Below are 25,629 nucleotides of genomic sequence, written 5' to 3'. Positions count from 1 at the left end.
CGATCTCGAGCCGGTTTCTCCAAATTTACCGACCCTACCTTTAAGCATAATCTACATTTTAAGAACCTACAGGTATAACAACAAGTAACTAAACGTTTAATTTCTTACTCTTAAAAGGTGCTCATACAGTTTCAGGATGGTACAACATCGATAAACACCAATGTGTTTGGTTAAATAGACTTAAAAGAATAACAAATCGGTGTTTAAACCTTAATCTCAAAGTTGAATTTGTTGAATTTGCAGTCAGTTATCGGTTGATTTGATAAAAAAAACACTCGCGGACCACCTAGCTCCACAAATATCCAAAATCACAGTTTTTCTAGAACAGATTAGAAATCGCCTGAAAACGGTACAAACACGTGGAAACATGCGTGACATATATCATGCATTCGAAAGTGAAACTCAAGCTCGCTCCATTGCAGAGATATTCCTGCAATGGAAGAGTGCGGAAAACTTAAATGTATTTATTTATTTCAAATGTGAAATTTGACCAATATACTCACGGACCACCACTTTAGAGGAATCACATGTCGTGTCAAATGATCATATAATCATTTAAAACATATCGTCTTATACTCTGATTGCCTTTTACTCTGTTAAATTGTATTGTTAGTCTTGTGTGTGTTTAACAGAGACATTAATGGTTTACATTTCAGGAGGTTAAAGGAAAGGTACAGGGGGATTTAAATGCTTAAAATGTAAGTTTTCTGGTTTAATGATGGGATGTAGGAGCAGCTGTTTCCTCTCATGAATATGTAGAGAGACCGTCAGCAGAGCTTCTCTCTCCTCTGAGGAGGAAGCTGCTCTGTTCCCGCACTTCAGATCCATTTCATTTTATACTGACTTTCTTTATTACTTTATTAAATATAACAAAGACAAACTTTGTCCACGAATCATTTATCAGTTTCTCTTCAGAGTTTCCTCCACAATGACCTGGATATTAGAAACTGCATTTGTTGTTGTTGTCTAATTTAAAGAAGACAACTTTTGAGCTAGTGCTACTTACTTTCTAAGGAAAATACTTATGTTGTGTGTGTAACGTTAAGGGAGACAACAAATTACCCTTGTTACCGTTTACTTATACTTTTAACTAATACAACGTTATGTAATCGTGGTGCTGACACTGTTACTACAGTATATCTAACAATCCAAATACACTCTACAGCAGACACACACTCTACAGCAGACACACACCTGTCTGAATCCTCAGGAGTGTGTGGAGGTCTCAGCGTCTGCAGAGGAGATTGAAATGTTCCTGTTGGTGGTCTTCCTTGTTTCTTCTTCTTCTTGGTCTTCCTACTGCACTCTGAGCATTTGTTGATCCACTGAACCACATCAGGCCTCATGGTTTTCCAGAAGTACCTGATGATGACATCATGAGCTGGTTATTGGATATACTAACTATGTGCAATATTACATTACATTACATGTTACTTGTTAGAACGCTTTTATCCAAAGAGACTTACATACTGAGTACTGTGGACAATCCCCACAGGAGCAATTTGGGGTGAAGTGTCTCAGGGACACAACGACATGCTGACTGCAGTGGGGTTTTGAACCTGTGCTCCAGGCTACTGCGCCACAGGGACACAACGACATGCTGACTGCAGTGGGGTTTGAACCTGTGCTCCAGTCCACTGCGCCACAGGGACACAACGACATGCTGACTGCAGTGGGGTTTGAACCTGTGCTCCAGGCCACTGCGCCACAGGGACACAACGACATGCTGACTGCAGAGGGGTTTGAACCTGTGCTCCAGAGCACTGCGCCACAGGGACACAACGACATGCTGACTGCAGTGGGGTTTGAACCTGTGCTCCATTCCACTGCGCCACAGGAACACAACGACATGCTGACTGCAGTGGGGTTTGAACCTGTGCTCCAGTCCACTGCGCCACTACGACATGCTGACTGCAGTGGGGTTTGAACCTGTGCTCCAGCAGTCCACTGCCGCCACAGGGGACAACAACGACATGCTGACTGCAGTGGGGTTTGAACCTGTGCTCCAGGCCACTGCGCCACAGGGACACAACGACATGCTGACTGCAGTGGGGTTTGAACCTGTGCTCCAGTGCACTGCGCCAGCAGGGACACAACGACATGCTGACTGCAGTGGGGTTTGAACCTGTGCTCCAGTCCACTGCGCCACAGGGACACAACGACATGCTGACTGCAGTGGGGTTTGAACCTGTGCTCCAGCGGCACTGCCGCCACAGGGACACAACGACATGCTGACTGCAGAGGGGTTTGAACCTGTGCTCCCCTGATCCCAACACCAACGCACTAGACCACTGCGCCACACGCCTCCGCGCAATATGTGCAATATGTATATATACCGTTAATTACTGTGCAATATATTCCTGGCTGCTAATTCTTCAGCATGCTAGATGAAGCTGTCTGTGGCTCCCCTCTGTGGGACTAATACAAGTATTCTGATTCTGATAAATACAACAGCTTGGTATTATATAAATACACCTTCAAATTTAAAGGTGGGGTAGGTAAGTTTGAGAAACCGGCTCGAGATACACTTGTTATTATATCCATGGAATGCTCTTAAATACATCCCGATAGCAATGAATATCTGAAGTGCTTTGACAAAAAAATCCATTAAAAAATATCATCTGTGGAAGCCGTAGTACTGTAAAAAGCACGACCAATCATCTGAGCCGGCCCGGCTAAAGTAACTGATGGCCTACCTGCCTGTCAGCCTTCCATCTGTGCACAAACTTTATCTCGTGCCCTCATTGGTCATGTGCGCGTTCGTGTGTGTTGGAGGCGGGGCTCTGTAAGGAAGTGGCAGATTTTCTCCGGTTGTGTATTTTCAAATTCTAGCGATCTCGAGCCGGTTTCTCCAAATTTACCGACCCTACCTTTAAGCATAATCTACATTTTAAGAACCTACAGGTATAACAACAAGTAACTAAACGTTTAATTTCTTACTCTTAAAAGGTGCTCATACAGTTTCAGGATGGTACAACATCGATAAACACCAATGTGTTTGGTTAAATAGACTTAAAAGAATAACAAATCGGTGTTTAAACCTTAATCTCAAAGTTGAATTTGTTGAATTTGCAGTCAGTTATCGGTTGATTTAATGTTACAAACGACTTGAAGTGATAAAAGCGATGAAGAGACAGAAGTAGTTTGTGTCAGTGTACTCTTGTGTGTCTTAGTGAGATGAAGAAAGTTTAATTTAATCTCGATTAAGAGACGTTATGAGATCCCCGCTCACCTTTCGTTGAGCAGTCGGAGACACTTGTTGACGTTGAGGTGGTTCAACTCGTCGTGAAAATCCAGCAGAGCTTCTTCCACTTTCTTCCGGCTCCTGAGGACCAAACACAGCCGGTTTCCTCTCTCTGTGTGCAGAGAATCACCTGAGAGAGAGAGGAACAGGTGATTACATTCAATGAAACCTCACGCAGAGGATCGTGAGGTTGCATTTGGAAAGTTAGGTATTATATGAAGCTAATCCTGATGACACTTTTGTTGTGAGGGTTCTTTAAAAAGTGTCTTATGGCCTCGTTAGGCCTTGTTAGGCCTTGGTAGGCCAGACTCACTTTATGCTGCGTTTCCATTACAGTTTAGTAGCTGGGGCAGTAACTATAGTAACGCAGTGTAGGCGGAGCCGTGACGTCATCTTCAATGCGAAACACAAAACCAACATCAGCCGTTAGCTGTTAGCACTCAGAGCTCACAGCTCCTCATATCTGTTCAGAAACTAGACAAAAGTGAAACAAGTACAAACCACAGACTGTCTGTGTCATGGTGAATACAGTCGCTGCTTTATTTATGTCTGTATAGGCCGTTGTTGTGAGTGTGGACGGTCGGAGCATATACTGCGTTAGCTTAGCCGATCTCCATTCAGAAAACACGCATTTTAAAAGGTTTTTCGCCTGCCGTCTGTCTGCAGACTTGTCAAAGCATTAATTCATGGTTTTTACTAACCGGTATCAGTATGTTGTTACTTCGGCATCATTTTGAAACGTGTCTTACAATTAAATCACGGTCAAATATGTTCATTTTGTTGTAGTTGTAGCCCCCTTGCCAGCGATTCTCTCACTAGTTTAGCACACTCAGCCCGGTTGTTGGCCCGGAAAGAACCTGGGATTTTGGAGAGCCAGAAAAACTGTGAAAAAGTACCCATTAGCCGGAACTACGCCTAGTGGAAAACGCAACCACGCTTAAAACCGCGCTGTAGTGGAAATGCGCCATTATACTCTCAGAAAAACCCCGTTGCATACTTCCCAATTACATAGCAACAGAGAAGACATCATGACTGTTGTTTTGTTTTAAAAAAGCACTGTTTCCCTATCTTATGTTGTCTTTAACCCCTCGATACAAAGCAAAACATCATCTGAGAAAACTACAAATCACAATACTTGTTCCAGACATTTAAGTATCGTACATGTTTAAAAACCGCCTTCCTTTGATACTAAAGATCTCCAGGAGTAATCTAAAGACCTGTTGTAGACGTTTATTCTGAATCTGTTTGGGTTTAGTTTGGACTCACCTTTGATGCAGTACCTCTTGCAGAACCTCCTGAAGGTGTTTTTCTCCACGTAGCTCAGTCCAGGAGGATAAGTGCGTTTAATCAGGTAAAGCTCCACCGCGTCGTACTTAGAGAAATAAGTCTACACACACAATTAAAAGATTAAATGACATGCAGTGAGTGGCAGTACACAGGGGGAAGGGCATCAGGATTTGATTTGACAGATTTGTTTGTAATTCTGCTGTAACATATGGAGGCTGGATCATGACATACAGTATAAATAAATTCTGTTTATCTATATATTTCTGGATTTATTATCGCTGGATTTATTTATTCGTTTATACATGAGAGTAACACCTACGTCACTTCTGGGCGAAAATTACAGCCCCGCCCACTTTTGGGGAAAACAAACGCGGTCATCTGAATGGCGATCAATACACATTCTGAAGTTTTTGCCAATCCGATCAGAAATGTTTGAAAACCGTGGATTTGTGGATCTTCAAAGAGCCCGATTACGATGGCAAACCATTACATAAATCATTTGAAAATCGACAATCGGGCTCGATTAGGGTTCAATTAAATCAGTAGGCGAGGCCGTAATTTCGCCAGCTGTTACTCTCATGAGCGAGGCGGAAAATAATAGTTTTTATCATGCCAACAAGCTGCTGTGTCGTTTATTGCACCTCAAACATTAAAATAATTCCAGATTTTACGTTCGAATCGCCATTCAAATGACAGCGTTGTTTTCCCCAAAAGTGGGCGGGGCCGTAATTTTTGCCCAGAAGTGACGCATGTGTTACTCTCATCCAAGCCCCCAGGAAGTGCGCTGGACTCTGAGGAAAATATTCGTTGTGGCCAAACGGCGGTACTACACTTCCGTATCAGTCGCTGGGCCCGGAAAGACTTTTTCCCATCGACTAACATTGGGAAAGAGACGTCTGTAAATCGTTGGATAATTTTTTTTAAACTAAATAATCTACCCAGTATGAACGTTTGTATAACCCTTATTAAAAACATTCGGTCCTCAAGTTGTAAAATGTGCTAATAACGTTATTCTGAGAGTTATCTTCCTCGGCATTATGAACGCAGATCTAACCCACGCCGCCCGGCACGTTCATGTGACGTGTTCAGTACTACATGAGTTTTACCTTTACCCATGGATGCACAATAAGAACGGACTTATATGATTATATGAATACTTTCGTGACGTTTCGCTCTCCTCAAAAGTTGGGCCATTTTGTCTTCATGCGCCAATGAGCAACTCTCATAGGAATGAACGAGACCCCGCCTCCCACGCTGTATCCAGTTGTTATTATCCATGCTCTCATTCCATAGTAACATACAATATTTAGCTAAACCCCAAATGATCAAACCTCATCCACTGCAGGCTGGGTCGGTCCTGTGAGTGGAGTCTGAGGGGAAAAGACACATTACATTATAATTAATTAATTAAGCTACATTTAATGAATTAATTACAATTAGTGCAATCAACCAGGATGATACCAATTCAAAACAGTTAACAGCCTGCTAACATATATAGCTTAAAAAGGAGGGTCGAACCACTTTAAAACAAGGACTACAACCATTTTGGTATTATTATTAGTACTTATATATATCAGTTAGGTGGCAGTCAAATAACTTGGGCTTTCAGTTTGTGACACAACACAATCTTCTAGCGCTTCAGAGAGTAATAAAAGAAGTCCGACAGGCAGCACAGTAGAATTGTTATTAATTCTGCAGACTGCACTTGTACCTCCACTCTCACATTTTGACGTGCAAAGAGTCTCTTGCCTCTCTCACCTCTTGGTTTCCGTGCAACCATGAGTGTCGGCACGGCGTCTGATCGGACCGTCACTATCTCCCGCTGCGATCGAAGCATCCTCGCTGAAATGGGACGAACAAACGGACGATCCGAGACGAGGAAACCAGTTGGGACGAACCGACCGCCTTCTCCACTGATGAAGAAGAGGTGTTCGTCCAGAGGAAACCTGGAGGAGAAGGAGGATGAATAGATAGTTTCAAAAAAGCATTCAGATAAAGACAGCATTTAACTCTAGAAGCTGATTTGCCACTCCTCTGATGACTGGTTTACCATGAGAATACATCCAATCCAACTTTATTTATATAGCACATTTAAAAACAACAGAGTTGAACCAAAGTGCTATGTATTAATAAATATAATAAAAAGCAGCGTAAATACATTTAGACAAAAACCGATAGGACAAATCCTCAGAATTGAGATTGTGGTTAATTTGATGACTTTTTAAGGAGGTCCATTTACATGTAGAGGCATGATAGATATTTGAATAAACCCAATGGTCAATATTAAAGGTCACCTGTCATGCAAAAATCCCCTTCTTCACGTCTCTTCTACATCAACATGTGTCCCCTCTCTTCTGTCTCTTCTACAAATCAACATGTGTCCCCTATCTTCATGTCGTCTTACATACATCAACATCGTGTCCCCTCTTCTTCATGTCTCTTCTACATCAACATGTGGCCCCTGTCCCGTCTTCTTCTTCATGTCTCTTCTACAATCAACATGTGTCCCTCTTCTTCATGTCTCTTCTACATCAACATGTGTCCCCCTCTTCTTCATGTCTCTTCTACATCAAACATGGTCCCCTCTTCTTCATGTCTCTTCTACATCAACATGTGTCCCCTCTTCTCATGTCTCTTCTACATCACATGTTTCCCCCTCTTCTTCATGTCTCTTCTACATCAACATGTGTCCCCTCTTCTTCATGTCTCTTCTACATCAACATGTGTCCCCTCTTCTTCATGTCCTCTTCTACATCAACATGTGTCCCCTTCCGCCCTGTCTCTTCATGTCTCTTCTACAATCAACATGTGTCCCCTCTTCTCCATGTCTCTTCTACATCACCATGTGTCCCCTCTTCTTCATGTCTCTTCTACATCACATGTGTCCCCTCTTCTTCATGTCTCTTCTACATCAACATGTGTCCCCTCTTCTTCATGTCTCTACTACATCAACATGTGTCCCCTCTTCTTCATGTCTCTTCTACATCAACATGTGTCCCCTTTTCATGTCTCTTCTCATCAACATGTGTCCCCTCTTCTTCATGTCTCTTACATCAACATGTGTCCCCTCTTCTTCATGTCTCTTCTACATCAACATGTGTCCCCTCTTCTTCATGTCTCTTCTACATCAACATGTGTCCCCTCTTCTTCATGTCTCTTCTACATCAACATGTGTCCCCTCTTCTCATGTCTCTTCTTCATCAACATGTGTCCCTCTTCTTCATGTCTCTTCTACATCAACATGTGTCCCCTCTTCTTCATGTCTCTTCTACATCAACATGTGTCCCCTCTTCTTCATGTCTCTTCTACATCAACATGTGTCCCCTCTTCTTCATGTCTCTTCTACATCAACATGTGTCCCCTCTTCTTCATGTCTCTTCTTCATCAACATGTGTCCCCTCTTCTTCATGTCTCTTCTACATCAACATGTGTCCCCTCTTCTTCATGTCTCTTCTACATCAACATGTGTCCCCTCTTCTCATGTCTCTTCTACATCAACATGTGTCCCCTCTTCTTCATGTCTCTTCTACATCAACATGTGTCCCCTCTTCTTCATGTCTCTTCTACATCAACATGTGTCCCCTCTTCATGTCTCTTCTACATCAACATGTGTCCCCTCTTCTTCATGTCTCTTCTACATCAACATGTGTCCCTGTTCTTCATGTCTCTTCTCATCAACATGTGTCCCCTCTTCTCATGTTCTTCTACATCAAATGACTGATCAGATTTTGGCCACTTGATGATGTCATAACGATGTTTTGTCTTGTGTAACCATTAGCCAATCAGCAACCAAGGTAACCCCCCCCCCCCCCTTATCACCTGAATCTCCTCCTAGAGCACCATTGAGTTCTTTTTAACCAAATCTCTCTCAGAGGGGCGTGGGGAGGGGCTCCTTATTTTCATCTAAAGTAACAGACAGAGAATCAGCACTTTGGAAACAGGGCTGAAACAAAGGGCATTATGGGTAATGCTGCAATGATCTGTTTGGTGTTTCAGGCCAATCAGAGACAGGCTCTGGATATATCTGAGACCTGTGATATATTGATGAGAAGCAGTATGATAGGGGAACTTTAAGACAGCCAGTTATCTCTCTAACCACATTGTCTGTTCCTCTTCTTACAGGATAACTTAAAGACCCTTAATCTGGACAGAACCCCTCCTACTTGTGGAAGGTGAGCCCCAGGCCTCTCTCCACCGGCCCACAGCTGTTGGTGCAGCTCCTCATGCTGCAGCGGAGCCACCTCCCTCTTGGTTCTGTTCCATGCAGGTCTGACGCAGAGATCATCAGGCGGGCCAAGTCCCGGGTCATTCTGGCCCAGAAGAAACCGCTTCGTGATCTCTCTCTGGCAGAAAACCAGCGCAGAGTGATCCTGGGTCGTCGTGGAACTGACGCAAGATCGAGTTTACCTGTCGAACAAAAGACAGAAAACTTATGGTTCTTTTAAAAGTCTTTTAAAAGTCTTTTTTGTATTTTTTTAAGGGTGTTTTTGGCATTTACTTGCTAGAAAGTGGAACATAAGACAGGAAAGAGCTCAATCTTTTTTAAGATGTTGATACAGGATTCATTAAGATGTTATATATATTTAAATCTTGCTAACCTCTTCTCTGCTGCGTAGCACTCTGACAGGAGGAGAGACTATAGTGTACATCAGCACACCGTCTGAAACACAAGAGAAATGCTTTTTATCAGAGAGGGCAAAGTACACATCCTTTACTCAAGTAGAAGTACACACATCCTTTACTCAAGTAGAAGTACACACATCCTTTACTAAGTAGAAGTACAACACAACCTTTGCTCAAGTAGAAGTACAGATACTCGTGTTTAAAAATACTCTGGTGAAAGTAGAAGTACTCTGACTAAACTTCTTTACTCAAGTCAAAGTAAAGAGGCTTTGAAATGTACTTCAGTAAAAAAGTACCCATAACTAGCAGCTGTTTTAAAGAGTACCTGACCTCCCTTTATATTAATAGAACAATAATGTCATTGTTAGCTAATGAATGTTTCCATGCTGAACAACGGCAACATGACAACGTTTTCATTGGTCCCTCTTCTTAGAGAAGACCAGGAAATGATGGATACACGGATCGTGTTCAAATCAATAGGCACGCAATGACTCTAAATAATAATGATCACGCCACCAAACACACATTCAAAACTAAAGGAACCAGCCTGTTTGGGAAATGTGAGAAGTAGAAAGTACAGGTATTTGGGTTCAACATGTAAGAAGTAGAAAGTACAGGTATTTGGGTTCAACATGTAAGAAGTAGAAAGTACAGGTATTTGTGTTCAACATGTAAGAAGTAGAAAGACAGGTATTAGTGTTCAACATGTAAGAAGTAGAAAGTACAGGTATTTGGTTCAACATGTAAGAAGTAGAAAGTACAGGTATTTGTGTTCAACATGTAAGAAGTAGAAAGTACAGGTATTTGTGTTCAACATGTAAGAAGTAGAAAGTACAGGTATTAGTGTTCAAACATGTAAGAAGTAAGAAAGTACAGGTATTTGTGTTCAACATGTAAGAAGTAGAAAGTACAGGTATTTGTGTTCACATGTAGAAGTAGAAAGTAAAAAGTGGTCAGAAAAATAAGTAGTGGAGTAAAGTACTGATACCAGAAACATGTACTTAAGTACAGTATTTGTACTCGAATACTTCCCACCTCTGCTTCTTAAGTAATTTATCTTAAGTCAGCTGCTATAATCTGGTTAATTGAGGATAAAAAGAGACGGATTAAATAAGTGTTATCACTCTTTCTACTCACCTTTTAGCGCAAAGCGGTTGGTCATCCTTTTCAAACTACTAATGCCTTTCCTGTTTTGCATCGGTAAGACTCTGTGGCTCAGATACCTGCAGGACGCAATAAAAACATTTAATTCAATCAGAACAAAATGCATCTTGTAACACTTTAAAGGGGTCATGTGATGTGTGTGGCCGCAGTGGGTTAGTGAGTTGCTGTTGGGATCAGGGGGTCACAGGTTCAAACCCCACTGCAGTCAGCATGTCGTTGTGTCCCTGAGACACTTCCACCCCCAAAGTGCTCCTGTGGGGATTGCCACAGTACTGAGTATGTAATGGCGCGTTTCCACTACAGCGCGGAGCACGGTTTAAGAGAGCTGTGACGTCAGCGGCCCGTCTTTGGTTGCGTTTCCACTTGGCCTAGTACCGGCCGGCGGGGTCCTAATTCACAGTTTTTCTGGCCTCATAAAATCGTGGGTCTAGGGCCAGAGACAACGAGGCTGAGTCGGGCTGAGTATGCTAACTAGAGAGAGCATCGCTGGCAAGGGGGCTACAACTACAAACAAGATGGACATATTTGACCGTGATTTAATTGTAATACACGTTTCAAAATGATGCAGAAGTAACAACATACTGATACCGGTTAGTAAAAACCATGAATTAATGCTTTGACAAGTCTGCAGACAGACGGCAGGAGAAAAACCTTTTAAAATGCGTGTTTGCTGAATGGAGATTGGCTAAGCTAACGCAGTATATGCTCCGACCGTCCACACTCACAACAACGGCCTACAGACATAAATAAAGCAGCGACTGTATTCACCATGACACAGGCAGTCTGTGGTTTGTACTTGTTTCACTTTGGTCTAGTTTCTGAACTGATATGAGGAGCTGTGAGCTCTGAGTGCTAACAGCTAACGGCTGTGTTGTTTTTCTGGGGTTCTCTGAAGATGACGTCACGGCTCCGCCTACACTGCGTTACTATAGATACTGCCCCAGTTCCTAAACTGTAATGGAAATGTGCCATAAAGTGAGCCAGTCCTAACGAGGCCTAGCCATACCGAGCGGGGCCGAGCGAGGCTGTGTAGTGGAAATGCGCCATAAGTCGCTTTGGATAAAAGCGTCTAACAAGTAACATGTAATGTCATGTCATGTCATGTCATGTCATGTCATGTGATGTAATGTCATGTCATGTGATGTCATGTGATGTAATGTAATGTCATGTAATGTAATGTCATGTCTGTATGTAATGTAAATGTAATGTAATGTAATGTCATGTCCTGTCCTGTAATGTAATGTAATGTAATGTAATGTCATGTAATGTCATGTAATGTCATGTCATGTCATGTAATGTAATGTCATGATGTACCTGGCGATGTGGTTGAACACCTTGAAGCTGGACTCATTGAGGAACCTCCTCTTCTGCTCCATGTCTTTGTGGGTCTCTGTGGGTTCTGGGTCCTGGAGGCAGTACTGATGCTCCTGGAGCTCCATGGCGGAAGGAGGAGAAGAGATTTTGGAGAAGAGGTCTTCCAGGCTGTTAGAGAACAGGAAGTCCTCCTCTGAGGGGACAGGGACCTGGAAAACAAGAAGGATGACAGATTCAAATAGGCTTTAATTGATGATTTATGCACTGCAAAATGTATAAGCTATATAACATGTGCAATATTATTAATAATGTTCAATAATAATAACGTGTGTCTTGCGTTGTGTCACCTGGTCCTCCTGCTCTGTCTCTGGGATGATGGTCGGCACGGCGTCAGGTGATAGAGTCAGCTGAACCTCGTTGCTCAGAGTGAAGCAAGACGGCTCAAAGTGTTTGGAGCAGAGAAAAGAGTTTGATCTCAGAGAGTTTTCATCTCTCTGAGCCACCGACAACCATCTCTGCCGGATCTCTTTATCTTCTGGAAACCTGCAGAGATTAACTTTTAAAATAACTGAACAGAGGAAACTTCAGATCTCTTAGATTTGCTGACTGTTGGGAAAACACTGAATGTCCTCTTCCAACATGAGAGTACACATGATATCAAAAGGTATCCCAACTGTAGCTGTGAACATGACAGGATGTATGATTACCTAGAAGAGCATCAGGACTGTTTTAGGCATATGATAGCTATGTGATTAACATGATGATTCAGCCTCTATGGAGATAGACATATGACAAGCATGATCATTTCTGACGTGGAGCTAATCTGAAGTAAACATTGAATACTGCTTTCTATTCCTCCATCTTGTGACTGTGTAACTCCCTCTCTTGGATATCAGCATGTGAAGGACACTGTTCAGGAACTAGTTGATGCTCTGTATGTGATGACTACTTCCATTCTGGAGAGGATCACAGATACATGGATCCTGATGTTGAAGCTCAAGCTGGTGACGAGTGATTATTACACTTTTTAAGTATTCAGAGAAAGTCATAATTTTTAGAATTTGAGAAAAAGTCATGATTTTGAGAAAAAGTCTTAATTTTGAGATTTTTGAGAAAGTCATAATTTTTAGAAAAAGTCATAATTTTTAGAAAAAGTCATAGTTTTAAGAAAAAGTCATAATTTTTAGAACAAGTCATAATTTTAAGAAAAAGTCATAATTTTTTGAAGAAATCTGATTTTGGAGAACAACTCAGATTTTGGAGATTTTTAGAAAGTTAGAATTTTTAGATTTTGAGAAAAAGTCAGCATTTTTGAGAAAAAGTCAGAACTTTTGAGAAAAACTGACTTTTGAGATTTTTGCAAAAAAGTCTGAATTTTGTGATTTTTGAGAAAAAGTCAGATTTTTGAGAAAAAGTCAGATTTTTGAGAAAAAGTCACAATTTTGAGATTTTTCGAATTCTCTTGAGAAAAAAGCCAACATTTTGGAAAAAAAGCCAACATTTTGGAAAAAAAGTCAGTATTTTGTACATGACAGGATGTATGATTACCTAGAAGAGCATCAGGACTGTTTGAGGCATATGATAGCTATGTGATTAAACATGATGATTCAGCCTCTATGGAGATAGACATATGACAAGCATGCTCATTTCTGACGTGGAGCTAATCTGAAGTAAAACATTGAATACTGCTTTCTATTCCTCCATCTTGTGACTGTGTAACTCCCTCTCTTGGATATCAGCATGTGAAGGACACTGTTCAGGAACTAGTTGATGCTCTGTATGTGATGACTCCTTCCATTCTGGAGAGGATCACAGATACATGGATCCTGAGATTGAAGTTCAAGCCGGGGACCAGTGATTATTAACATTTTTAAGTATTCAGAAAAATACAGAATTTTGTGAATTTGAGAGAAAAAGTCAGAATTTTGTCATTTTGAGGAAAAAAGTCAGAATTTTGAAAAAAAAAGTCAGATTTTTTTAAAAGTCAGAATTTGAGAAAAATGCATAATTTTGAGTCTTCTTCGCTGCTTTTGGTGTATTTTGTTGGCGGACTTACAGCGCCACTTACAGGCCCGGCATATGTACTACAGCGTCTCCAGCGCTTTCGAGCGGTCTCATGTGAACGGACACGTGTCTGGTGCCTATTGCGTGTGGACGGAAGACTTTTTTGATAACGATTTCGGTTCGTTTGCGTTACCGTTCTCGTGTGGCTGCAGCCTAAAGCTCAAGCCGGGAACCAGTGAGATTTTTCTAACACTGACCAACTGCTTTTCAGATCTTCCCGCATGTCTTGAAATCTTGAAAAACAGTTTACTCAAAATGAGTCTGAATAACTTAATAATTGATAATGACTTTGCCACGTTTGACAGGCAGAGAATAACATCATCAGCATATTACGACACACACAGCTTTTTTAAAGTATTTGTTGGATGAATTTTTTTTTAGCATAACCTGATTTCATTATCTCTTTAAAGCACTCTGATCAGGATGTAAACAGGTAACAGTAGAGGAACAAAACACAAATATAAGCCTGAAAACAAGCAGATGATGTCCTTTTTAATCAGACCAATCTTTGTTTTTTAACATATCATCAAAAGGTGGTGTTTAACCTGTGGAAGCTGAGTTCGGGGTAGATGGAGCTGGAGGATTCGCAGCCGTAGACAAAGCAGAACTGGACCGAGGGTTTTTTGGTTTCTGGAAGAACTCGGTTCTGACAAACTTCACACTTATTGATCCAGGCCTTCGCGACCTCCGTCACTCCAACCCAGTAAAACATCAGCTGCAAAAACAGAAGAAAAACACGTCATTTTATGTACTTTTTGTTCACCATATTATCCTAAACTATTTGTTCTGTAGATCAAAAGGATATCCATAGGTGGGAGAAGTACTCGGGTAAGTCAAATATTGTACTTGAGTAAAAGTAGAAGTACTCAGATCTTGTACTTGAGTTAAAGTAGAAGTACTCAAATCTTGTACTTGAGTAAAAGTAGAAGTACTCAGATCTTGTACTTGAGTAAAAGTAGAAGTACTCAGATCTTGTGCTTGAGTAAAAGTAGAAGTACTCAGATCTTGTACTTGAGTAAAAGTAGAAGTACTCAGATCTTGTACTTGAGTAAAAGTAGAAGTACTCAGATCTTGTACTTGAGTAAAAGTAGAAGTACTCAGATCTTGTACTTGAGTAAAAGTATAAGTACTCAGATCTTCTACTTGAGTTAAAGTAGAAGTACTCAAATCTTGTACTTGAGTAAAAGTAGAAGTACTCAGATCTTGTACTTGAGTAAAAGTAGAAGTACTCAGATCTTGTGCTTGAGTAAAAGTAGAAGTACTCAGATCTTGTACTTGAGTAAAAGTAGAAGTACTCAGATCTTGTTCTTGAGTAAAAGTAGAAGTACTCAGATCTTGTACTTGAGTAAAAGTAGAAGTACCAGAGTGTAGGAATACTCTGTTACAGTAAAAGTCCTGCATTCAAAATGTTCCTCAAGTAAAAGTATAAAAGTATTCTCATCAAAATATAGTGAAAGTAGCGACAGTAAAAGTAGTCATTGTGCAGATTGGTCCATTTCAGAATAATATATATGATATGTTTTATAATGATTGATCATGAAAGTGTTCTCAAAGCTGGTAAAGGTGCAGCTAGTTTGAATGACTTTGTATACTGCAGGGTAGCTTGTGGATTTACTCCAGGTGGAACTAAAGTCTGATTTAACACTTGGTTATATTTCACATCATTCATCCACATCTGTGAAGTAACTAAAGGTATTAAATACATGTAGTGGAGTAAAAGTACACAGTAGCAAAACATTGAAATACTCAAGTAAAGTACAAGTATCTCTAAATTGTACTTAAGTACCGAGTAAATGTACTTAGTTACTTCCCAGCTCTGATGATATCCTATGAACTCACCATTATCTCCTTCACTACTTTAATCCTACCGACGTGGTTGTTGTTGTCGTGGAAACGGATCATAATTTCCTTCACCTCCTCGTCACTTTTTACAACTCGGAGCAGGCGTCCCCTGTAATGACGCCACAGAAAACCATCTGCAGCAGAGAGAGAGGAAATACACTCAGGTTATTGTATTATGTGAGGTGGATTAATAGAGGAAAGTAATAAGTAACTCAAGTACCATAGCACAAAGAGACGTTCTTTAATTACTACTAAAACAAATCAGCTGAAAATAGTTCCACCTTTACCAGCTGCAACAGTCCTATTGGCTAGCGCTCCAACACATTGTACGTGATAGGCTAAGGGGCGGGACATCTCTAAGCGGTTGACCAATCACAACAGAGCCGGCCAGTAAACCAATCAGAGCAGACTGGGCTCTGGTTTCAGACAGAGCGTGAAAAGAGGTGCTGCAATATGAGACAAATAAAGAACTGGGATTTAAAGGGGACCTATCATGCAAAATGTATGTATTTTATACATGAATATGTGTCCCCGGTGTTCCAGGGAACTCACCAAGTGTCAGAAAACACAACCCTCTCTATTTTCCTCCATACCCAAATCTCTAAAAAAGGGGCTGCAACGGATCTGATAAAAACTGATCCAGATTTGAACACTGTCCTGAAGTCAGGACGGTGGCGCTACGGCTATTGGGCCAACTCCACCAATCAGGAGGAGACAGCCACGGCCATTGCCGTTCGAAAGCGCTGGAGACGCTGTAGTACATATGCCAGACCTGTAGGTGGTGCTGTGCTCACAGAATCAGCCCTTGCAAAAACAGGGCTAAAAAAGTGCAAATTGAGCGAAAGGAGGCATGGCTAAAATGCATGATCTGTTTGGTATTTTGAAAAAAATAAAGTATAAATATGCCTTATATAGGTATGGTCCTACACTATATTATTAAAATATAGCATGATAGGTCCACTTTAAGTAAAAATTCCTAGAGAAAACTTTTTCTCAGATTTTTCTCAGATTTTGAACTTTTTTTTCAAACGCAAATCCCGGCAATTTCTACCGGAGCCTCCGCCATGGAGTATCGGCAGGTTCTTTTCATGCTGCTGTTAATCTGGAGATCAACAGACTCTAGTGGCCCGCGCATATGATTATATAATCAGACAACGTCCGTTAAAAAACATTATAGCACATAATGAGAGACGTTCTGCAGTAAGGAGGAGGTTTCACCGACGACAGGTGGCTCTGACTTGTATGTGTAGTTGACGGAGCATTTTTACTTTACACGACACTGTTCAACACTTCATCCTGCTTCACTTTCTTGAAAGACTCTTTCGCTAAAGATTATTTCGCTAAAGATTTGGAAGACATCCGCGTTCATGTGACTCGTAAATACTACGCTTCCTATGTTTTGGTGCGGACTGCGTTCACACCAGCGATGATCCGCTCCAGAGTTCACTAGCAAGCGCTCCGAGACCACCTCTTTTAGACGGACCAGAGTCCGGTTGTTTAGTTCACTTCAGAGGTCTCGGACTGCGTTCACACCGACCCAAACAAACCGCACCAAACGGGTAAATGCACCAGGGTTCAATTCAACCGGACTATACAAGGCTGGTGTGAATTCGACCTTAGACTTTTTTCTCTGAATTGTGAACTTTTCTCAGAATTTAGAATTTTTTCTCAGAATTTAGAATTTTTTCTCAGAATCTTTATTTTTCAGAATTTTTACTTTTTTCAGAATTTAGAAAATATTTTTTAAGCAGTGGACCAATCACAACAGAGCCGGCCAGCTAACCAATCAGAGCAGACTTGGCTCTGGTTTCAGACAGAGGGTGACTACCATTGAGTGATAAATGTTCTCTTATAGATTCAAGTTTCAAGGCTTTTATTGTCATTTGTACATAGCTACATTAGGCGCTTTCATACCGGAGTACTTTTCCCAGGAATAGTTCCGATTCTTGGGATTTTGGTTTCACACCAAAAAGATCTGGAACTAGAACTTAGTTCTCGGGAACCGTTTCACCCCCAGATAGTCCCTGCTAGAGAGTAGGTACTTTCCTGGGGAGAAAAGGTTTGTGGGTGTGTCGGCCACACTAACAATTTCTGATTGGCTGGGCGAATCGCAAACCACGCCCCGTAAAACTCCGAAAAGTTTTGTGAAGCTGCCATTTTATTTGCTTGTATTAGCATTATTAGCATTATCCCAGCGCACCAAAGGAGAGAGACTAACTTATGGCAACACAAAATAAAACATGGGAGCAGTGGAGTGATGAGGAGGTGTCAGCGCTTCTGGCGATTTACCCGGGACTCCGGGACTTCGGGTGGCAGTATACGCCGTGAAGTTGTTTGCGGCCTGCCACTAAACCCAAAGCAGAAGAATAAGAAGTGACGTCAGCGGCTTCATTTGCGTAATACTCCCTCAGGGACTTATTCCGGTGTGAACACGATCTACTAGGACAGTTCCAGGGACTAAAGAGTTCGGCGGGACTAAGTACTGGGAACTAAGTACGGCAAAGTACTTGGTTTGTAAGCGGTTATTGTAGATATGACAATGAAAATCTGAGGTCACAGGCTCCTCCAGCAGAGCAACACAATAAAACAGATAAAATAGTGCAAGTAAATACAAATAAAATATAATAATATAATATAATAGAAATAGTGCAAGTAACAGATGAATGTTATGGATGTTCTTTCAAAAGTTCAGGTGTTTAACAGTCTTATGGCCTGTGGGATGAAATGAAGCAATTCAGTGTAAACTTGTCAGTGTTTTGCTCTAAATGACCTTTAAAGATGAACTTCTTGCTGGCAGCTTTGGTGACTTGCTTGCAGCTCTTTGTAGCGTCTGCAGGAAACTTTCCATGTTTCACAAAAAGCTCCACATTATTCAACAACTCAAAAGAAGGCATCTGTGAGGGAAGAAACAAATAAAACAAATCAATGATTAACCTCTTCAACTCGTATGCAATCACAAAATACATCTAATTCTCTACTTTAAAGAGTCCTCTCCTGCTGATGTTCAGGTGTATATCAGTATGTAGTATCTCTACTTTAAAGAGTCCTCTCCTGCTGATGTTCAGGTGTATATCAGTATGTAGTGTCTCTACTTTAAAGAGTCCTCTCCTGCTGATGTTCAGGTGTATATCAGTATGTAGTGTCTCTACTTTAAAGAGTCCTCTCCTGCTTATGTTCAGGTGTATATCAGTAGGTAGTGTCTCTACTTTAAAGAGTCCTCTCCTGCTGATGTTCAGATGTTCTGATTTTATTTAAAGCGTCTTTGAGCATTAGGAAAAGCGCTATAAAAATCCCATGTATTATTATTATTATTTTTGTTTCTCACCTTCACGTTAGCACATTCTGCTTCCGGTAAACACAAATCCTCGTTACACCAGCGGTCACGTTTAACATAAACTCAGCTCGAAACGCGTTGTTATTCCACTAAAATGTTCCCACAAACAACTTGTATTACTTCGCTTTATCTAAATGTACTTTTACAATCTCTAAAGTATTATATTTCAGTACAAACGAGAGGCTAAATATGCCTCTGGTGGTTCGCTAGTTTAAGTTAGCATCAGCTACCTTGTTACATGTTCCGGTGGGGACCCTTTCAAAATAAGTATCACAGCTTCATGATTATGATTTTGATTCATATGTTTTACATTTTTTTTATTACTAAACACATCAAATCATGCTTTGTATAAGTGTAGCTTCATATGTTTAGGTCTTAGTTGTATAAAAGCCGTCTTTTACAGTGCCTTCTCTATTTACATGCTTTTATTTTGTACCAAATGTAATGAACCGGAAGTTACATTATCCCATTTTACTGCTGTCACCAAAAAACTTCTGAGTGCTGTTCATTTTCATCTTCCTTCCCTGAAATACAGCAGAGCGCCCCCTGCCGGCCTGGAGGAGACACGGCACCCTCTGGCTGATTAAAGAACACTTTTATTATTATATTCTTTACTGAATTGTATTATACTTAACCAGAGGTGTAAAGTAACTAAGCAGATTTACTCAAGTACTGTACTTAAGTACACTTTAGAGGTACTTTAAAGGTACTACATGTTATGCTACTGTGTACTTCTACTCCACTACAGTTCAGAGGTAAATGGTGTACTTTTACTTGTAACAGAGTATTCCTACACTCTGGTACTTCTATTTTAACTCAATGCAGGATCTAAGTACTTCTACTTTTACTCTAGTACAAGATCTGAGTACTCCTACTTTTACTAAAAGATCTGAGTACTTCTACTTTTACTCAATCACAAGACCTGAGTACTTCTACTTTTACTACAAGACCTGAGTACTTCTACTTTTACTAAAGTACAAGACCTGAGTACTTCTACTTAACTCTGTGGGGAATTACATAAAAACATATTATTATCACATAAGCACAACTCAAATATAAATACACATAGCGCTGCAACTAACAATTATTTTGTATTATCTGGAGATCAGTCTCTAGATTAATTGTACGTCCTAAAACACGTCAGAAAACAGTGAAATGTCCATTCAAGTTTCTCCAAGTCATCACATAATCATTGTATTATAATATCAAACAGAGACAAGCAGGGAAAGTCCATATTTTAGGTAGAAAACAGCATTTTCTGCAATTTCTTTGCATGAACATTTGCTCAATATACAAAATAGTCGCACTTTTTTTTTTCTGGTGATCAAGTTATTGTGCAGCTCTCGACCCATATAGTCTCATCCACTGTTTCCAGCCTGTTGGTAGATACTCAGACACTAATTAAGAGGCTCCAAATGTCACAATCAAAGCTTCATTTCCTCAGAACTCCATCAGGTGTGTGTACGGTCCATTTGTGTCCATGTTCAGCACTTGTCTGTTTCCGTACGTCCCGTGTTTCACCGTCACTTCCTCTGAAGTCACTTCCTTCTCACACAGAGACACGAAGGCTTCGTACAGCCGCTTTCCGTCCTCTTTTCCGATGTTGTTGTGGTACTGCATGGCTCGACCTTTGACCTTTCCTCCCAGCGTGGCCTGAGGGACGATCAGCACGCTGCCGGGGAGATCCAGCACCGACACCATCTTCCCCGAGTCGGACTCGCACAGACGCAGATTCAAGAGGGAGGACACTGGGGGGGGGGAAAGGGAGAATATTTACTCCTTATATATTAAGGGATTTATAGAAAAAGTGCAGAGCAGGAAGGGTTAGAATCTGAATCAGGGTTTTAACCAATTAGATGTTCACGTAGAATGACTTTTCCATGGTATCTAGGTGCATACATAAACAAGTCAACCATCAATAGAAAATAAGAATAATATCAGTTTTATAAGATCAGTTGTAAATACAAATGTGCAGAGATGGGAGGCTGTGTTAGTCGCTTTGGATAAAAGCATCTAACAGGTGACATGTGGTGTAGGAGCCACATTTGAAGTAGTAGTTTCTGTGTTTATTACGGTACATGTTTTTGAGTCACTATAGGTGGTGGGCGTGTCAAAGGATTGGTGTGGTGACGTTTGCGGTTATATCCGGTTGCTTTTACCTGCACACTTGGTGATAGATGGAGGGGGAGTGAGCTGGAGAAGGACAATTTTTGTTGACTTAATATTGCGGCAGTAATCTTTCAAACAAAGTGCCGCGAGGGACTAAACAAGAGAAAAACACTGTGGACGCGCAAAAACTCAGTCTTTCCAACAGTATGCGTTTGACCTTTTATTTTCTTAGCAAAAGTTCAATAGTCCATATCCATATATTCTTTTATGCGTGCGTGCGTGCGTGCGGTCAACAAAAATTGTCCTTCTCCAGCTCACTCCCCCTCCATCTATCATCAAGTGTGCAGGTAAAAGCAACCGGATATAACCGCAAACGTCACCACACCAATCCTTTGACACGCCCACCACCTATAGTGACTCAAAAACATGTACCGTAATAAACACAGAAACTACTACTTCAAATGTGGCTCCTACATGTGGTGTAATGTGAATGAGATAATGAAGCACATTGAGCCAAATATAAAGAGGTAATGTCATATGTGGGTCAAAGGTTAAAAATGTCACCGACCCATTTTAGGCAGGGTGTCGTCTGTGGCTCCTTTAAAGAAGCAGATGTAGATCACCATTCCTCTGTCGATCTGAAGAGAGAAGAAACAGCTGTTAAATGTCAACAATGGACAGCCATACACTTTTTTATGTGTTTGTTTGTCTAACTATGGAATACCACCGGTTCTTTATTACACCCGAACAATTCACAGCCCAAATCATCTCATGCAGAATTCGGCAGGGATATTGTTGTATTTACTTTCTCTTATCTCCTTGTTTTATACCTCTACCTGTAGCAAGCATCCTAATTAAAAACCTTCTTTATGTAATTTTAAATAAATCGTTTGTCAGCCCTTAAACTTTGGTCTTTGTATCTGAGTACAATACCAAGCTCCTCAGACCCCCCCAGGACCAAGCTCCTCAGACCCCCCCAGGACCAAGCTCCGTACTATGGGAGACCGGGCTTTCTGCTCGGCTGCTCCCAGTCTGTGGAACGCTCTCCCCGACCACATGAGAGCACCACAGACCGTGGATGGCTTTTAAAAAAGGCCTCAAAACCCATCTGTTCAATCGAGCCTTTCCCCAGACCTTTTATTTATTACCACCCCTTTTATTTATTATTTTTTGGTTTGTTTTTTACTGCTTTTTATTCATTCTACCGGGTTGTGTACTGTTTTTATTTTGTTCCATGCTAAATGCTTGTAGCACTTCGGGATCTGAACTCAGATATGAAGTGCGTTATAAATTAAACCCATTATTATTATTATTATTATTATTATTACTTCTACTTTTACTCAAGTACAAGATCTGAGTACTTCTACTTTTACTCAAGTACAAGATCTGAGTACTTCTACTTTTACTCAAGTACATGATCTGAGTACTTCTACTTTTACTCAAGTACAAGATCCGAGTACTTCTACTTTTACTCAAGTACAAGATCTGAGTACTTCTACTTTTACTCAAGTGCAAGATCTGAGTACTTCTACTTTTACTCAAGTACATGATCTGAGTACTTCTACTTTTACTCAAGTACAAGATCTAAGTACTTCTACTTTTACTCAAGTACAAGATCTGAGTACTTCTACTTTTACTCAAGTACAAGATCTGAGTACTTCTACTTTTACTCAAGTACAAGATCTGAGTACCTCTACTTTTACTCAAGATCTGAGTACTTCTACTTTTACTCAAGTTCTGAGTACTTCTACTTTCACTCAAGTACAAGATCTGAGTACCTCTACTTTTACTCAAGATCTGAGTACTTCTACTTTTACTCAAGTACAAGATCTGAGTACTTCTACTTTTACTCAAGATCTGAGTACTTCTACTTTTACTCAAGTACAAGATCTGAGTACTTCTACTTTTACTCAAGAACAAGATCTGAGTACCTTCTCTGCCCTGGGACTTTGGTTAATGTGTCATGTTTGCTATCTCATATGTTCCCTTCCTTGACTTTTTACAAATGCATTAATGAAACTAATCAGATGAACATCCCAACATACACCGGTCACCTGTGCTCACCTGGACAAACTGAGCCTCTTCTTGCTCCTCTTCGGGTTTCACCTGCAGTTTTGCCCGCAGACACTGCTGCAGCAGCGCGAGACCTCCAGACACAGAAACAGCGCGTGCCTCCGTCATCTCAGGATATCAACACTATATTATTATGATAGACTTGTGAGAACAAGAGAAGTGTCCAGTGTGAATGGAAATTGAAAAGAGAAACCATCAGAAACTCATGCAACATGCTTCCGCGCAAACGTCCACTAAAGCGGGTCCAAGCTGCGCATTATTTTTGCAGTTTTTGTATTTCTCATTACCCTCTTTCTCTCGACTTCTCTCCTAGTTATTTTATCATTGGATATTTTTATGTTATCTGTTTTTTAAGTAAGACAATATACGCTATTAAATTAACTTCTACCTGGACACAAAACAATGTAAAAATAGTAAACAAATCATATGCAAGCTTATATTTATAAAAGGACAAATAGATAATAGATGATAAATATATATTGTGCAAACATTCAGCAGTTAAAAAAGAGGGGTTCGAAGTATGAATGTAATTTCACTAATTATCAAATTAAGATCAAGATAATATTGAAATTGGATGGATTATTTAATGAAGATCAGATTTGTCAACTCCGTAACTGATTAATGGATTGATAATGCAAGTATCATCAACTACAGAGAAGTACATTCATTGTATATGAACATTGAAAAAGTCAACATTAATAAACTACACACAAAACACGCATGCGCAGTTGCCGCAAGCTTGACTCGCACCAAGCTAGCTAGCTGTGTAGCATCTAAACAGCTAAACATGTCTCAGTTAACTTACAGCAGACTGTCTCATTTTCTGAGAATATCCGCTAATAAACTGACATTTTCACGAACCGGGACAGAGATAAAACCGGGACCTGCGTGCTGTGTGCAGTTCACTCGCTGCCAGGTAAGATTACTGTCAATGCCGATGTGTTTCAGTTAGCTGCGTTAGCTAAAGGCTACATGCTAACGTCAAGCTAGACAGAAAGCACGAAGAACAAAACCGGAAGCTTTTCAAATAAAAAAATATGATTGAATGTTACCAAATGTGTATTTTTATTTGATTGTATGTATTGTTTGACACATGTTAATTAGAAGGCATGTACTTTTACTTTGATATGTTCATTTATTGTAACGCTGTAGAACATATTTACAACAAGAAGTGTTTATTTATTATGTTTGTATTCATTCTGACTTGATCACTGCTGCTCAAATCCTTTTTAAACAAACATCCCATCATGATACTTTAACATTAGCAATACAACATGAGCAGTTAAGTAAAGTATCAACATATAAACTGATGATTCAAGTGTCTAGTTTTGCTAACCAGGTCTGGAATAGACGCCTTTTTATCTTCATGTCAGCCTATCACAATAACCTGATAACCTCTCCAACAGCATCCTCTGGGACCCAAAGCATGCTCTGACAGAGAATATGAACTGCTACCACCTAATGGAGATTCACTAAAGTCAGCCTGAAGCATCCTTTGTGCTCCAGTCCATCCTCTCAGTGATCACAGAGCTGAATCCAGATCAGATGCACGCTGAAGCTTTTCTCTCACTGATCCTGCTGTTATGTTCAATGTTTGTTGTTTGTTTTCCATGCATTGTGTCTTGGTATGTGTCTGTTGATGTCACACATGGAGCTGCTGTGATGCAAGGAGCATCTCAGACTTGATCTGATCATTAAAGTATTATCGTATCGTATGTTGTTTTCATCGTGTACCTGTGTGTGTTCTTCTCATTGTGTACCTGTTGGTGTTGTTCTCATCGTGCACCTGTTGGTGTTGTTCTCATTGTGTACCTGTGTGTGTTCTTCTCATTGTGTACCTGTTGGTGTTGTTCTCATCGTGCACCTGTTGGTGTTGTTCTCATTGTGCACCTGTGTGTGTTTCTCCCAGCGGGCGGTGGACAGTAAGGCGTTACAGGAGAGGCAGAAACAGCAGATGGCTAAAGGTCTCCCCAAACAGAAGCCCATCACGGGGGTCAAGCAGGTCGTCGTGGTGGCTTCAGGGAAAGGTGGCGTGGGCAAATCCACCACCGCAGGTACGGCATCCAGTATCATTAGTCTTCTGTTTTGTTCTGGTAAATGGCAGATGTAGCCAGAGAAGACAAAAGTACACACATCCTTTACTCAAGTAGAAGTACAGATACTCATGTTTAAAAATACTCTGGTAAAAGTAGAAGTACTGACTAAACTTCTTTACTCAAGTAGAAGTACAGATACTCATGTTTAAAAATACTCTGGTAAAAGTAGAAGTACTGACTAAACTTCTTTACTCAAGTCAAAGTAAAGAGGGCTTTGAAATGTACTTCAGTAAAAAGTACCCATAACTAGCAGCTGTTTTAAAGAGTACCTGACCTCCCTTTATATTAATAGAACAATAATGTCATTGTTAGCGAATGAATGTTTCCATGCTGAACAACGGCAACATGACAACGTTTTCATTGGTCCCTCTTCTTTAGAGAAGACCAGGAAATGATGGATACACGGATCGTGTTCAAATCAATAGGCACGCAATGACTCTAAATAATAATGATCACGCCACCAAACACACATTCAAACT

General features: G+C 40.6%; 3 protein-coding genes across 3 annotated transcripts in view; 1 reads left to right on the top strand and 2 right to left on the bottom strand.

Moving 5' to 3' along the window:
- Positions 1 to 1,194: 1,194 nt before the first annotated feature.
- LOC117497144 lies at positions 1,195 to 19,092 on the bottom strand. The gene is made up of 14 exons (XM_034149054.1): positions 18,864 to 19,092; positions 18,309 to 18,432; positions 15,536 to 15,672; positions 14,242 to 14,411; positions 11,980 to 12,175; positions 11,633 to 11,841; positions 10,292 to 10,377; positions 9,130 to 9,191; positions 8,695 to 8,938; positions 6,290 to 6,477; positions 5,863 to 5,901; positions 4,511 to 4,631; positions 3,233 to 3,374; positions 1,195 to 1,362 (listed from the first exon to the last, which is right to left on the bottom strand). The coding sequence occupies exons 2-9, from the start codon at positions 18,430 to 18,432 to the stop codon at positions 8,837 to 8,839; spliced, it is 1,086 nt and encodes a 361-aa protein (XP_034004945.1). The 5' UTR covers positions 18,864 to 19,092; the 3' UTR covers positions 1,195 to 1,362; positions 3,233 to 3,374; positions 4,511 to 4,631; positions 5,863 to 5,901; positions 6,290 to 6,477; positions 8,695 to 8,836.
- Positions 19,093 to 19,950: 858 nt separating this feature from the next.
- Positions 19,951 to 23,296, bottom strand: dtd2 (D-aminoacyl-tRNA deacylase 2). Its single transcript, XM_034149030.1, has 3 exons — positions 23,046 to 23,296; positions 21,550 to 21,619; positions 19,951 to 20,620 (listed from the first exon to the last, which is right to left on the bottom strand). The coding sequence occupies exons 1-3, from the start codon at positions 23,160 to 23,162 to the stop codon at positions 20,313 to 20,315; spliced, it is 495 nt and encodes a 164-aa protein (XP_034004921.1). The 5' UTR covers positions 23,163 to 23,296; the 3' UTR covers positions 19,951 to 20,312.
- Positions 23,297 to 23,616: 320 nt separating this feature from the next.
- The window catches only part of nubpl (nucleotide binding protein-like), a 7,070-nt gene continuing 5,057 nt past the window's right edge, over positions 23,617 to 25,629 (top strand). The window contains 2 exon segments of the mRNA XM_034149028.1: positions 23,617 to 23,970; positions 24,964 to 25,108. Of these exon segments, the coding sequence (XP_034004919.1) occupies positions 23,728 to 23,970; positions 24,964 to 25,108 (388 nt within the window). The 5' untranslated portion in view covers positions 23,617 to 23,727.

The sequence above is a fragment of the Trematomus bernacchii genome, unplaced genomic scaffold, assembly GCF_902827165.1.
Source record: "Trematomus bernacchii unplaced genomic scaffold, fTreBer1.1, whole genome shotgun sequence".
In the NCBI taxonomy this organism is placed as follows: domain Eukaryota; kingdom Metazoa; phylum Chordata; class Actinopteri; order Perciformes; family Nototheniidae; genus Trematomus; species Trematomus bernacchii.
The sequence above is the reverse complement of the archived record's forward strand: the minus strand, read 5'-3'. Positions and strand labels throughout refer to the sequence as shown.